At 35.7% G+C, this 15,602-nt stretch overlaps 1 protein-coding gene across 2 annotated transcripts in view; it reads left to right on the forward strand.

Annotated features, from left to right (window-relative positions):
* The window catches only part of OTOGL (otogelin like), a 171,127-nt gene that overhangs the window by 120,872 nt on the left and 34,653 nt on the right, over positions 1–15,602 (forward strand). For both annotated transcript variants that reach the window (XM_010383676.2, XM_030939363.1), the window contains 7 exons: positions 3,076–3,149; positions 6,239–6,416; positions 6,701–6,843; positions 7,099–7,122; positions 7,214–7,306; positions 9,361–9,550; positions 13,224–13,438. In XM_010383676.2, coding sequence (XP_010381978.2) covers positions 3,076–3,149; positions 6,239–6,416; positions 6,701–6,843; positions 7,099–7,122; positions 7,214–7,306; positions 9,361–9,550; positions 13,224–13,438 — 917 coding nt within the window. The remainder of the gene's footprint in view (positions 1–3,075; positions 3,150–6,238; positions 6,417–6,700; positions 6,844–7,098; positions 7,123–7,213; positions 7,307–9,360; positions 9,551–13,223; positions 13,439–15,602) is intronic.

The following is a 15,602-nucleotide window of genomic DNA, read 5'->3' on the forward strand; positions in this document are numbered from 1 at the left end:
AGGTATTGGATTAAGCATTTGGCATACATTTAATCTTGAAAAGAGCCCTATGAGAGAGGTGTTACCCTTGTAGAGATGAGGAATTACTATACTCTTGTGAAATTTTAGGCATCAGTGAATTTAGTATAATTTAGAGCATGCTGTGGGAGAAGGTGGAGGTACTTCACCTAGATCATTCAGTTTATAAGGGGATAAGTCTATGAAATAAGATTGCATGTTTTAATATCTGGGGCATAGACTGTTAATTATTCTAAGTATTGCTCTTTACTTTGGACTCTCTTATAGTCCCCAAATTAATATTCAACATAGATCTCAAATGTGTAAAATGATTTAAACCACCACAATCTATATGCAGAGAATACAAACTATATTTCATTACCCTCAAAAATAAGAAAAATAAAGCTATTTCTACGTCTATTTGCAGATGTCACGCTCTTAGGTTATTCTAAGGGATCTACTCAAACCTATTAGCAATATCGTATGAGTTCAGCAAGGTTGCAGAATACAAGAGCAATACACAAAAATCAATTGTATTTCTATATACTAGCCATGCACAATCTGAAAATGAAATCAAGAAAGCAATTTTATTTATAGTAGTATCAAAAAATAATAAAATGTTTAGAATGTATGTAGCAAAAAATGTGTAAACTTGTACAATAAAAGCTATAAAACGTTGATAGAATTAAGAAGCTGAAGAAATTCCATATTCATGGATTGGTAGAGTTGTTAAGATAGCAATACTCCCAAATTGTATTTATAGACACAATACAATCCCTATCAAAATCCCAGCTACTTCTTTGCAGAAATTGGTAAGTTAACCCTAAATTCATATGGAAGTGTAAGGAACTTAGAAAAGCCAAAATAGTCTTGAAAAACAACTAATTTGGAGGACTCATACTTCCAGTTTCAAGACATACCACAAAGCTATAGTTATCAAGACAGCTTGGCTATTGTAAATCCATACCCAGATAATGTTTGTAAGCCTTTGATGATTTTAGATAACAGTGAACTCCTTCACTGTTAGGACCACTGAACTTCCCAGTCATTATAATTTATTTATTTATTTATTTTTTGAGATGGAGTCTTGCTCTGTCACTCAGGCTGGAGTGTAGTGGCATGATCTGGGCTCACTACAACCTCCACCTCCCAAGTTCAAGTGATTTTCCTGCCTCATCCTCCCAAGTAGCTGGAACTACAGGCATGCACCACCATGCCCGGCTAAGTTTTGTATTTTTAACAGAGACAGGGTTTCGCCATATTGGCCAGGCTGGCCTTGAACTCCTGGCCTCAAATGATCTGCTCACCTTGGCCTCCCAAAGCTCTGGGATTACAGGCGAGACCCACCGCGCCTGGTCTGGAATATTAAAAGTTTTTAAAATGTCATTATGGTATGCTGAATAATGGCCCTCCAAAGATGTCACTCTATTTAGTCCCCGGAATTTTTGAATATATGACCTTATATGGCCATACATGTGACTAAATTAAGGTGCTGACTGGCTTATGCCTGGATCATGAGATGGGGAAATTATCCTGGAATATTCATGAGGCGCCAATGTAATCACAAATGTCCTTATAAGAGAGAGGCAAGAGAGTTGGAGTCAGGGAAGGTGATGTGACAACAGAATCAGAGGAAATAAAGTGAAAGGAAGGGAAGGAAGAAGGGGAAGAGAGAGAGAGAGATTGATTTGAAGATTTTGTGCTGTCGTTTTGAAGTTAAAGGAAGGGACCATGAGCCAAGTCCAGGTAGTTCATAGAAGCTGCAAGAGACCAGGAAACAGAGTCTCCCTTAGAGCCTCCAGAAGGAATGCAGTCCTACTGATAGCTTGATTTTAGGACTTATTTTGTTTAAAAATTAATTAATTAATTTTAAAAATTGACAAAGAAAAATTGTATATGTTTATTGTGTACATGTTGTTTTGAAATATGTGTGCATTGTGAAATGGCTACATTGAGCTCCAAAACGGCTAATACACTGGTGGTGTCTTAAGCCACTAAATTTGTGGTAATTTATTACAGCAGCAATAGGAAACTAATGAGGTTGTTTTTAAACACTATCAACTCTGGGCACTGCAATTATGGCCGGGAATAGTTTCAGCTATTCGTTGTGGCTCTTCTGTAATCTTTCGGACGGAATATTTTAGAGATAACTCTGATATTGGCGCCTTTAGAAGGCGCCTCACAGATGTGTTTACCAATCACATCTCCCGTTTTCATGGGTCACCCCTAAACCACACCCACCAACTAGAGTCTCCGCATGGTCCACATCAGCATTTATTCTGCTCGCAAGGAACACATTCTCAAGGTTCACCAAAATCAAGGGGTCAGCCTCATTACTTATTTTCAAAATGTAACAAAATTTTCAACTCCTGAGGAATGGTTAGTGATAATATTAATATTTTTTTTACCCGTTCACACAATTGTGTTGACACCGTTAAGAAAGTGAAGGTAGGCCGGGCACGGTGGCTCACGCCTGTAATCCCAGCACTTTGGGAGGCCCAGGCAGGCGGATCATGAGGTCAGGAGATCGAGAGGAGGCCATCCTGGCTAACACGGGGAAACCTCGTCTCTACTAAAAATACAAAAAATTAGCCAGGCGTGGTGGCAGGCACCTGTAGTCCCAGCTACTTGGGAGACTGAGGTAGGAGAATGACATGAACCCAGGAGGCAGAGCTTGCAGTGAGCTGAGATCTCGCCACTGCACTCCAGCCTGGGCGACAGAGCGAAACTCTGTCTCAAAAAAAAAAAAAAAAAAAAAAAAAAAAAAAAAAAAAAAAAGAAAAAAAAAGAAAGAAAGTCAAGGGGTTTATAGAATGGTGATTAAAAGCCAAATTTCTGAAATCAGATTTCATTTCCAAGTTCAAATTCTGTCTCTACCACTTAACAGCCTTACTTCTCTACAGCTTAGTTTGTTCATCTGTAAAATGTCGACACTATTATTACCAACACCACAGGATTCTAGGAAGGAATACGTGAAATAATCTATATAAAATTTCTTAGTACAGTTTCTGTCACATATCAATTCCATACAAGATAAATACATTCCACTAATGAGGATTACCTTTTCATTTCTGACAGTTATGGAAATGATTACTCCATCAGAAATCACTGTGTTTGATATGCTAACACCAACTACAGGCTTGGAATGTGAGGTATGACTGGGCAGTATCTTCCAGCTCTTTGTCATTTCCATATATCATCCACTCAAATTACTGTGTCAATGTCCAAATGCTACTAAACTTTTTTTGGTATGTTCTCTAGTCTATCCTTGCTAAAAGATAATAAGAAATATATATTTCATTGGAACAATTGTAACTGATATTTCTTATTAATTAGCTTCTAGTCACACTAAGAAAAACAAAATTGAAATAAGATCTTAAGTCTTAAGTGTTATTCCTTAATAAAGAGTCATCTAGTATGGATTTATCTGTGAATCAGGCATTCATAAAATATTTATTAAGCATCTACTCAATGTCAGTCACTGTGCAAGATGTTAAACATACACTGGTAAGCAGAAAAGGTAAAAGTCATTGGCTCCTAGAACTAGTACTTTTCTCTCCTAAGACTTGGGCAGAGATCTTATTTCAAATATACCATTTGCTCTGATAAACTAATTATTTATTCAACCAATATTTATTTGGCACCATTTCTGGCCAGGCACTATTCGGATCCTACGGAAAAAATATAAAAGTAGGCAAACATTTCTGCCTTTCCAGAGTTTACATTCTATTGGAATTTCTGAGATAGCCCATAAGCAAAATAAATGAAGTTATATAAAATGTCAGTCAGGGGTGCTGGTCAGGAGAAAAATAATACTATTTTTAATAAGATGGTTGGAAAATCTTCACTGATAAGGCAACCTCTAAGCAAACGATGTGCAAATTTGAGAGAGTGAACCCATGTAGAGGACTGGGGCAACAAAGTTCCAGGTAGAGGGACCAGCAAGTGCAAAGGCCTTGAGGCAAGAATGTACCTACTGTATTAAAAGAATGACAAGGAGACAAGTAAGTAATAAAGGAATAAAATAGTAAACAATAAAGTAGATTATGTTAGACCTTGTATTGTAAAGACTGTGGCTTCTGTTCTAAATGACTTGGGAAGGTGCTGTATATTTTTGAGTCAAGGAATTACACCATCTGAGTAGTTTCAAGATCATTTTGACTGGTGTATTGTGGGTAAGGTGTAAGGAGACAATATAACTGGTTAGGAGGCTATTGTAGGAATTTAGGCCAGAGATGATGATGGCCTGGTTCAGGTGATAGCAGTGAAGATGGTGAGAAGTACCTGGATCCTGGATATATTTTGAAGGTAGAGGCCACAGACCTTACCGAAAGATTAGATGTGAAGTGTGAGTAAAAGGGAAGCCACAAAAATTCTAAAATTTTTGCTTTCAGCAACTAAAGGGCTGGTGTCAACCAGGATGGAGAAATCATGGGGAGTGAATGTCTGGAGTGGGTATAATCATGAGTTTACTTTTGCCATGTGAAGCTTGAGATTCCTCCCAGACAGCAAAAAGCTATGGTCATACAGATTTGACGGACATACATGGAATATACATAGGTCATGCTAAGAAAAAATTTTGGGAATTCTCATCAGATAAATGGTATGAGACTGGGTGAGATAATAAAGGGAGTACAGATAGAGAAGTGAAAAGGGCCACTGCAACTTTCATAGGTTGAGAGAAGATGACAGACATGCAAATAATGTTAACCAGAGAAATAGGAGAAAATGTAGGAGGCTGCAGGTGATCTGAAATCTAAGGAAAAAAATATTATAAGGAAGGTGGAGTAATAAGCTATACTGAATGTATTAATAGGTCTGAGATGAGGTCTGAGAACTGATCTTTGGATTTAGCAAGGTGAGTTGTTGGTGATCTTGTTAAAAAGAGTTTCAGTAGAGTGGTATGTCTAAAATCCTTTGGGTGGTTTAGATGTCTGAAAGGGCTATAGTTTTCTTGTAATTGCTTTCATTTTTCTGGCTAAATGGAAAGCAAAGTCAATACCTGATAAGTGATACAACTTTCACACAGAAAATTTTGGAAAATTGGACTCCTAAATTTTGAAGTGCTCACTTAAGAGTCTTATTATTTAGAAAATTAGTAATTTCTTTTAACCTTATTTTTAAAATCATATATTATATTGGAATGATAGAAACTGATCCAAAAGATTTAGGGAGAAGCAAATACAAAAAGATACTTTATTAGTGTATGGTATGTAATAGGTGGTAAATAGTTGTTAATTTTTATTCTGAAATCCCCAGACATGCAGTAGAGTATTGGTCAAGAGTACAGATTCCTGAGTAACAATGCCTGGACTGAGATGCTGTCTCTACTATCTTCTATCTGTGGGACCTTGGGCAAATTAACTTTAACCCCCACACTGTTTACTCATCTATAAAATAAATATGAAATAATAGTATCTACCTTAGAGGGTTATGAGAATGAAATGGGTTAATTAGAAAATGTCTAGTTTAGCATTGCTGTAATTATTACCATAATTTAAATGGAATGTGATTTATAAACTTTGAAACACCTACCACTTATTTATTTATTTGTTTACCTAGACATTTTGAGTTACATATAAAATTAATTTATGATTATACAGTCTAGGTGCTGTCAAACTGATGTTATATATAAATTTTTAATGAAATATTTAGATAGTATTAAGTTGTGATTTTTAAGTTGACATTAATGGAAGTTATATTCATATGCTAGCTTTACACAACACAATATGAAAGGTCACCTGTCATTTTATAAATTTGCTTGCAAAAAAACTAATCTAGGGAATTTAGGAGAACATTGTTTTCTTCAGATGTTCAAATATATGGGTAATCTAATACCCAATCAATATTAAGATAAGGCTTAAATTAAATACATATTGAATATTATAGAAAGGGTACATCAATAAGAAGTTGTAGTGAAATTTTAATTCTTTATCTTTCAAAAGTTTTTATATTTAATAAATGCACACATGGGCAATAGTAATGTGAAATTTAAAAATCAATTAAAAACGTTAATTGAGAATGGAAAAAAAACCCTAATCTTTTTTAGTTTTTTTAAATTTTTTTTTTTTATTACACTTTAAGTTCTAGGGTACATGTGCATAACGTGCAGGTTTGTTACATACGTATACTTGTGCCATGTTGGTGTGCTGCACCCATCAACTCGTCAGCACCCATCAATTCGTCATTTATATCATGTATAACTCCCAATGCAATCCCTCCCATCTTTTTTTATTAACAGCCTCAGCAATTTGATCCTGTTTATAATTGTAGCCAATACATATGCCTTAATATGGAATGGCAGTTATACAACTGGTCTCTTAATTGCCCAAAGGAGGTGAAAATGCCTGACTGTGGTTTCCGAGGAAGGCCAGTTCAAGTGAACAGTGATATCTGCTGCCCTGAGTGGGAATGTCCTTGTAAGTTTGCATTTCTTAAGTGATGATCTTTTTTTTTCTTTTTCCAATCTGGAGAGAGTGTTACTTTTTTGAACCTTTCACCTCATCGAGCCAAAGTTATTGTTTTTGAGTTTTGTTTATTTGATTTACGATTTTGGCTCAGAGTATATAACAGTATAGTATATATATAGTATATATGTTGTCAGACATAACAAGGCTAATGTAACAGATTTTTTAAAAAGAACAATTATTACTAAAAATGCAGATAGTTAGTAGACTAAATCCGCTTTCCACCATTTTTGTAGGTCGGTGTTCCATGTTGTCAGAACTGAGCATTATTACATTTGATGGAAACAATGCAGCATTATATAGCATGGCTTCTTATATCTTAGTAAGAATTCCTGGTGAAATTATAGTTGCTCATATTGAAAAATGTTCCATGAATCAGGTGGGTCATAATTCATTTTTGCAGTCATTTTGTTATAAATCTACAGCTGATGTCTATTACAACATCAAGAATTCTCATAGGAGGAGGGACCTCAGGAACTCACTGAGATACTGAGATCGGTCTTCTGATAATGTTTCAGAAACATTTCTGAAAACTTTTCATATCAATCTTTTTAGAAGCATATAATATTAATCCAAATAATGCTTTAAAAAGTCAAATAATGCATTTAAAAGTATTTTCTTTATTTTTTTCCAGAATGGAAAATCCTTAAAAAAGCTAGTGAGTATTTGCAAAGTGTTTAGTACATTCATTCTGTTTGTCACTACAATTATGTTTAACTCCATAAAGTTTTAATTTTTTTCAAATTAAGGCTCCCTCTGGAAGAATCTCTGGACTTTGTTTTAAGAAGTTAAATGTGACAACATCCATACATAAAATAATTGTCAATCGGTTAGCAAGAAAGGTAAGAACACGAAGTTAAAAGTTTTTATCACATTAGAGGAAAATAAATTATATAAACAGTTATTTCCAATAAGAGGGAAAATTAAGCATATCAATGGAATTTAATTGTTATTATATATACTAATCATTTCATGGGCAATATAAAATGTGTTTCTTAATATTATTTTTTCTCTCAATAATGTGCCAATTATTGCAAATATTTTCCCCTGTGAGGGTAACTGCAGGAACCATGTTAAATACACTAGCGACCGATGAGATAATGTGATTGGCCAGTCCTCTTTGTGTCAGAGTTAATATCACGTTTCAAATCAGACAGAGTGGAAAAGATATGAAGGAAAGGGATGATAATGTTGAAAAGTATAGTAGCCAAGAACACCAGAATAAAGACCATTAAGAACAGATGGAAGGAGTGGATTTGAAGTATTGACATAATTAAGTTTCTGGTAAAAATAAGATAGCTAAAATAAGAAAAAATATGAAAAAAATATTTAACTTTTTTGAAATAAATTGAAGAAGCACAATACATTATAAAAAAGCAATGCATTATAAAAAATGAAAGGAGCTTTTTGGTTTTACAGGAAAAACTCTTATCCCATATATTTGCCAAACAGGAGTGAGTTATGAACTCAGTGTTTCACTCAGTTCTAAGTTATTCTCTCTAAAATATGAAAAAAAATGTGTAAAGATTTTTCTTAATATGGCTGAGGTACTATGCACTTTCTGGAAATAATTCAACCTGTTAGCATAGGTCCATAGATTCTAGACTGAAAATAATATTAAAATGAGCCTAAAAATGTAAGAAGATATTTAAAAGGTTTAATTAAGTAAAACAAAATATATAAATAAGGTACTTTTTTAAAATGATAGCATTTGCGTATACCTTTGAGTTTGATGAGGTTGATATACTTACAGGAAGTGGGTGAGAAGTAAACACAAACTGGTCAGTGTCATTATTTGTAGCATTTGGGTGGAAGGACTTATTTTTGACCCCAGATGAACTCATCACTGGTCATTCACTGGTCAGGCACTGTATTCAGCTAATGATGAGTTATTTTTGAAAATCACTTAGTGAGAGTTTAACATGATAAAACCACATAGGTCTTGATCTCAAGTAACATATACTTTTGCATGATTTGCATAATGTAATTATCTGCTAATTAGAAAGCAAGAGGAGGTACAGTGAGAGAATTATGACCAAGATATCATAGAAATAAAAAGAAGAGTAACTTAATGTTTTATAGTTTATAGGCGGGTCGAACAGGTCTTTTTTGGAGGAGGTCACACTTAAGATAAATCTTAAAGAACAAGTAGAAAGAAAGGAGAGAAAGAGAAAGTATGTTTCAGCTCAAGGACAACAGTATGAACAAGATATAAAAATGAGAAATTGAATGGTTGGTGAGGCATAGCTTTGAGAAATTTGCTGCTAGTTACAGCTCATGGCTTCATGTCATTGCCATTATTTAAAGCACTATTTTTCAAAGTATAATCATTGGATTGCCTACATTAGTATCACCAAATACCTGTATAGACTGTCTATACTTATTTAGTACATGCTAAAAATACAGTCTATAATCCAATGCAAACCTGGAAAGTTGAATCACTGGGAATCTTGATCTTTAACAAGCCTGACAGGTGATTGTTATGAACATTGCAGCTAAGCAAACAATGTTTTAGCAGATCAAGGAAAGAATCCAGATTAAGAAAAATGTCCAGAAAATAACATTATTATCTTAAATTCATATTAGAAGGATGGTGTTATTAATATAAACACAAATTGAAGGAAACAGACATAAAAGCATACATAACATAAAACAGTTAAATTGTGAGGAAAAATGAAAGGCAATGACATTAGAACAAATATTGACTAGAGCAAAACACAGCAAAGGAACAATAAAAGAACTTAAAAGTTCTGAGAAGTTGTGGCAGCAGTAAGAAATACTTTTTTTTTAAATTAAAAAACAGTTTACATTAAATCAGAATAAAGGAATAATCTGTATTCTCTTAATTTGTATATTTAAGTAAACATTTCTTAACAGTTGTATTTATGTTATTTAGGTAGAAGTGGATTCCATTGTTGTGCCTTTGCCATTTTCAAGTCAGGAACTGTCCATAGACGATTCTGGTTCAATGTATGTAATTACTACTCCAGCTGGACTAATCATAAAGTGGACTCATCTTACAGGAATCATAGACATTCATTTTGGCCTCCGATTTAACTTGTCATCCTACACAGAAGGACTTTGTGGTGAGTGCTGCCCTTCAAATCTTGATTTTTGTCTGTTATTATTATTATTTTTTTCTATTCACGCTATACCATTTTGGGCCCTGTTGCCCCATTTTTCAGATTTGAGATGTGATACTAACTTTCAGTTCCCATGTAAATACTGAAGGAAGCAATGATTATTCCATAAATGTGCTAGGGAGCAGGAAATAACACTTCAATTTAGGTATTTTATGAAAATATATGCTTACTGCTGTTACTGTGATGCTGTTTGTGTTTCCACTAGCTCGTCTTTATTAGGCATTAATGAAGCATCAGACATTATTTTGCATATTTTAATTCACTTAATTTTAAGATCTAGTAAGTAGATAATAGTGTTATTTCAATTTATAAGTGATACAAATGAGGCGTAGAAAGTTTAAAGGCTTGTGTATCTTCATTTCCTCTTAATTTTTTAAAAAGTTTGAAATCAGAGAAAATTCATTTAAGTCATCTTGAAAGAACACAATGTTCAGAATATTTGTCCTAGTTTTATCATGAAATGCAATGCTTAGATATACCATTACATCTAGGTTTAATATTGTAATATATTATGCAGATATATAAAGAGTTTTAAGTCAAAGGAAACAAATTAGAAATATCTGTAGGTACATAATGAAATAAAAAGAGTACTGGCTCTGGTGTCTGCTAGAAAATTGAACACAGGTTATTATCTTTACAGCTTTGTGCTCTTAAGAGAATGTCAGTTTCCTCATCTTTAAAAGGGGACAGTAATGTCTATTTTCAAGATTGCTTGGATTACATGTGAAAGTTAACGTAAACACAACACATAAATACACACAGTCAATAAATGTTGGTTTAGTACAAATATATCTATTTTTAATCTCAGTAAATATTAATTAAGCAATAGTTTATGGATCATCTTCTGTGTATCTGACATTACGCTTGATGCTGACAACTCAAAAATGAGTGGCTAAGTCCTTGCCCTCAACAAATTACACAAAATATCCACATTTCCTGTTTTAAAATGTAAACATTTATTGGAAATTTTTGCTAAAATGGTTTTCTTAGTTCCTCACTTGTTTACAGCATGCTAAACATAGCATAAATTTCTATGGTGACTCAAGGTTATTATTTGGAAATAAGCATTATTGAGTATATACTTAATTTAGTATATATATATATATATATATGTACTAAATCAGTAGTTATTACTGAGTAATAACCGAGACTGAAAATGTATGTTTTCTCCTATAACTTATCATTGTTGAAGGGTATTATTTCAGTTTGATATTTATGTTTTTTATTCTTCTCTACTATTAGCTCTTGCTTTCATGTAGACAGACACTCTGCTAGCTGAATTCTTAACTAAGTGCTGCAGAGAGAGGGCTAGGATCACCTTTTTGCTAACCAGGGCTCATTCCCTAAATTCCTTGACCTCCACAATGAGAGAAGTATGCTTAATTAAAGGGAAATCTGGGTGCTGTCAGGATCACTAGGCTGGGTGCTGGCTGAAAAGCTTCTGGTGAGTAAGACTGTTGTCCAAACAGAGTCTGAACACTGGAATGAGAGGCTTCTATTGACATCTACACAGCACTATGAAGTCTGGAGTGGTGACTGAAGTTGCAGTGAAAACATATTTTTACTTGCAATTGCCTTTCTCTAGAAAAGTTTAGACTTAAAAAATAGTAGCTGCTTTACAATGTAGTTCACTTAAGTTTTTAAAATGTTTAATTGCATGTAGTACCCTGTGTATTTACAGAAGTGAAGCCTTGCAACCTTTATTCATCCTGATATATCTCCTTGGGTGTGGGGAAAAGAGAGATTGGACTGTTACTGTGTCTATATAGAAAGAAGTAGACATAAGAGACTCCCATTTTGTTCTGTATTTGAGATGCTGTTAATCTGTAACCCTACCCCCAACCCTGTCCTTGCAAGAGACATGTGCTGTGGTGACTCAAGATTTAATGGATTTGGGGCTGTGCAGGGTGTGCTTTGTTAAACAAGTGCCTGAAGGCAGCATGCTTGTTAAAAGTCATCACTATTCTCTTAATCTCAAGTACCCAGGGACACGTACACTGCCAAAGGTCGCAGGGACCTCTGCCTAGGAAAGCTAAGTATTGTCCAAGGTTTCTCCCCATGTGATAGTCTGAAATATGGCCTCGTGGGAAGGGAAAGACCTGATCGTCCCCCAGCCTGACACCTGTGAAGGGTCTGTGCTGAGGAGGACTAGTGTAAGAGGAAAGAAGGCCTCTTGGCAGTTGAGATAGAGAAAAGCATCTGTCTCCTGCCCATCCTTGGGCAATGGAACATCCCGGTGTAAAACCCGATTGTATGTTCTGTTTACTGAGAAAGGAGAAAACCGCCTTAGGGCAAAAGGTGGGACTTGCTAGCACGATGCTGCTCTTTATGCACTAAAAAGGTTTATGGAGATGTTTACATATGCATATCAAGGCACAGCACTTTTCCTTAAACTTATGTCACAGAGATCTTTATTCATATGTCTTACTGCTGACTTTCTCCCTACGATGATCCTATTATCCTGCCATTCCTTTTTTCTAAGATGGTAAAGATAATGATCAATAAATACTGAGGGAACTCAGAGACCAGTGTCAGCGTGGGTCCTCTGTATGTTGAGCACCAGTCCCCAGGGCCCACTTTTTCTTTCTCTATACTTTGTCTCTGTGTCTCATTTCTTTTCTCAAGCCTCTCATTCCACCTAACGAGAAATGCCCGCAGGTGTGGAGGGGCAGGCCACCGCTTCACTTGGGGATTAAGATTTGATGTTTGAAGAAAATTTTTATTCATATATTTTATAGCCCAGAGTCTTGGGAATTAAGAAAAATTATGTCTTAAAGTAGGATGGGATTCAGGTAAGGTATGATTATAGATCTGATCTCATTACTTTCCTGGCTCTGCACTGCATTTGATGAAGAGTAAGCTCATCCACAATTTGGCTTTTCTCAAGGAAGATAGAAGCTGCAGCAGGTCAAGGTATTACAGCTATCAACAGGTCATGTTATCCCAAGGAAGGAAAATTGCCTGTGTCCTAGAATTCCCAGTTCAAGTCTTGAACTTGATCAAAGTTTTCCCTATTTGAATAAATTTATGTGCCTAGGTGACTACTACATGCTTGCTGGTTTATGCCTGGATTACCTGGAACAGTTGCTAATGCAAGGGAGTGAAGATTACCTTTCTGTCACCTGGAATGATGTCCTGCACTAGGTGATGGAGCAGTGATAGCTCCTGAAAGAAAAATATTTAATATTTTCAGGCAGAGTTTTCACAGGGAAGCGGAAGCCTGGGAACCGATCACCAAATATCCATTACTGTAGGAAGTACCTTGCCAAACTCAAAAACTAGTTACTAAGTTAGAAGATGGTGGTAGTAATGGAAGAGTAGGAGCAGAATGAATGTCTTCTTTCTTAATCTTCTCTGATCTCTTCATGTATCTTGACTTCTAGGCTTTTGATATCTTTCTTATTGGGTTATGGCAGTTAGTTCTACACTATTTTATCAAAAAATCAGAACATAATTTAAAAAGTTCTTTCAATGTAAGAGTTCAAGGATATATAAACTTGGCACCTCATACAGTAAATCATTCGGTCATTTAAAATCTATTATTTAGCTGATTTAGTTGTGCTGTCTACACTGGTTTAAGTTTTATTTTTTTCTAATTGTCACATATTCTTTCAAGGAGTTTGCAATGAAGATCCAGATGATGATCTAAGGATGCAAAATGGCACAATTATTACAAATATGGAAGACATAGGATTATTTATTGAGAGCTGGGAAATTGAGAAATCATTTGAAGTAACAATGAGAAGACCTGTTAGGAATTGTACTGAGCATGACTGCAGCCACTGCATTGAGTTATTAAATAGAAGAATTTTCATTCCATGTCATGATAAAGTAAGTTGGAAGCAGCCATAAATTATACTTTCATGTTAGATATGTTGAGAGTAAAAGCCAATACATTACTCTTCTTGCTGTGATGTTCTTCTACTGAAAACAAAACCCCCAACCTTCTGCCAGTATGCTTTGGAATTCAGAATCACTTATTGTTTATAGGCTTACAAGCACAGGAAGGATAATTTTATTTCTTTTCTTTATGCTTTGTTAGAAATATATCTACAACTTTCAAAAAATGAAAATTTGTCCTATGAATAAATGTCTCTAAGAGACAGAGATCAATGATGTTTGATAACCCAGTATCAAAACCAATACAGTGAGGCTTTAATCAATTCCTTATGATCCTGGCTTCTTAGGCATATGCTTGTAATAGAATCTGTCACTCACTCAATTTACTTGGTCTTTATTAGTCTCCAACTTTCTGAGTTTAAGTGATTAATAGGCATTTTAAATAATCTATATTGTCAAAATGATCCATCATTAAAGACAAAGGACAAATACAGTATTTTGTGAATCATTTAACTAAAATTTAGTGAGCATCTAGTACATGGAAATCACTGTGTTAGATTCTTGTGATAGAAAATGAATAGGACGCCTAGTAGGAAGGCAAGTCTGTGAGCAGATACATTAAAATATACATTATGGAGGTATACAGGAGCCCAGGTTCAGAGAAAACTTTATGGAGTTTTAGATATTTTTTCTTTTTCTTTTTTGAGATGGAGTCTCACTTTGTCACCCAGGCTGGAGTACAGTGACACAATCTCGGCTCACTGCAACCTCCACCTCCCAGGTTCACGCCATTCTCCTACCTCAGTCTCCCAAGAAGCTAGGACTACAGGTGCATGCCACCACATCAGCTAATTTTTTGTATTTTTAGTGGAGACAGGGTTTCACTGTGTTAACCAGGATAGTCTCGATCCCCTGACCTCGTGATCTGCCCACCTCGGCCTCCCAAAGTGCTGGGATTACAGGCACGAGCGACCATGCCCAGCCCAGTTTTTGATCTTTGAAAGGTTTAGAAGTATGAGTTTGCCAGGAGAGAAGAGGGAGGGATGGAGTTCCAGGCAGAGATAACAATGCAATGGCCCCTCAGTATCTGTGAGAGGTTGGTTTCAGGACCCCCACAGATATCAAAATCCTTGGACACCCAAGTCCCTTTCTAAAATATAGTATAGTATTTTCATATAACCTGCACAATTCTCCCATATATGTTAAATCATCTCTAGATTACTTATAATACCTAATGCAAGATAAATGCTATATGAATAGTTTTTACACTGTATTTTTTTTACATTTTTATTATTTTTTATTCTCCTATTATTTTATTTTATTCTTGCTTTTATTTCTTTCTTGTTTCTTTATTTTATTCTTGTTTTTTGCTTGATTTTTTTGGGGGGGTTGTACTTGTCTAACCTGTATTTGAGGTTGTAATGCCACAGGCATTTGAACTGTGGGTGGAGAAGTTGATGGCCATCATGGTTTAGGCTCTGATGGCCCCAATAATTTTATTTTATCCTTGTTTTTTTACTTTCTTTTTCTGAATATTTTTGAGAGCTTCTTTGGAGGTTCTAGCAGGGGAGTGCAGCTACTCTTATACCCTTGACTGAAGGCTGGTCCTCTGTCGGGGATGGTCGTCCTTTTATGTCCGGAATTGGTGGGTTCTTGGTCTCGCTGACTTCAAGAATGATGCCTCGGACCCTCGCGGTGAGTGTTATAGTTCTTAAAGGCAGCGTGTCTGGAGCTGTTCATTCTTCCCGGTGGGTTCATGGTTTCACTGACACAAGTGAAGCTGCAGACCTTTGCGGTGAGTGTTACAGCTCTTAACGGCAGCGTGGACCCAAAGAGTGAGCAGCAACAAGATTTATTGCAAAGAGCAAAAGAACAAACTTTCCACAGTGTGGAAGGGGACCCCAGCAGGTTGCTGCTGCCTGTCTGGGGCAGCCTCCTTTTATTCCCTTACCTGGCCCCACCCACATCCTGCTCATTGGGCCATTTTACAAATTGCTGATTGGTCCATTTTGACAGAGTGCTGATTGGTGTATTTACAAACCCTGAGCTAGACAGAGTGCTGATTGGTGCATTTATGATCCCTTAGCTAGACATAAAAGTTCCCCAAGTCCCCACCAGACTGGGGGGCCCAGCTGGCTTCACCTAGTGGATTCTG

The sequence above is a fragment of the Rhinopithecus roxellana genome, chromosome 10 (genome assembly GCF_007565055.1).
Source record: "Rhinopithecus roxellana isolate Shanxi Qingling chromosome 10, ASM756505v1, whole genome shotgun sequence".
Classification (NCBI taxonomy): Eukaryota; Metazoa; Chordata; class Mammalia; order Primates; family Cercopithecidae; genus Rhinopithecus; species Rhinopithecus roxellana.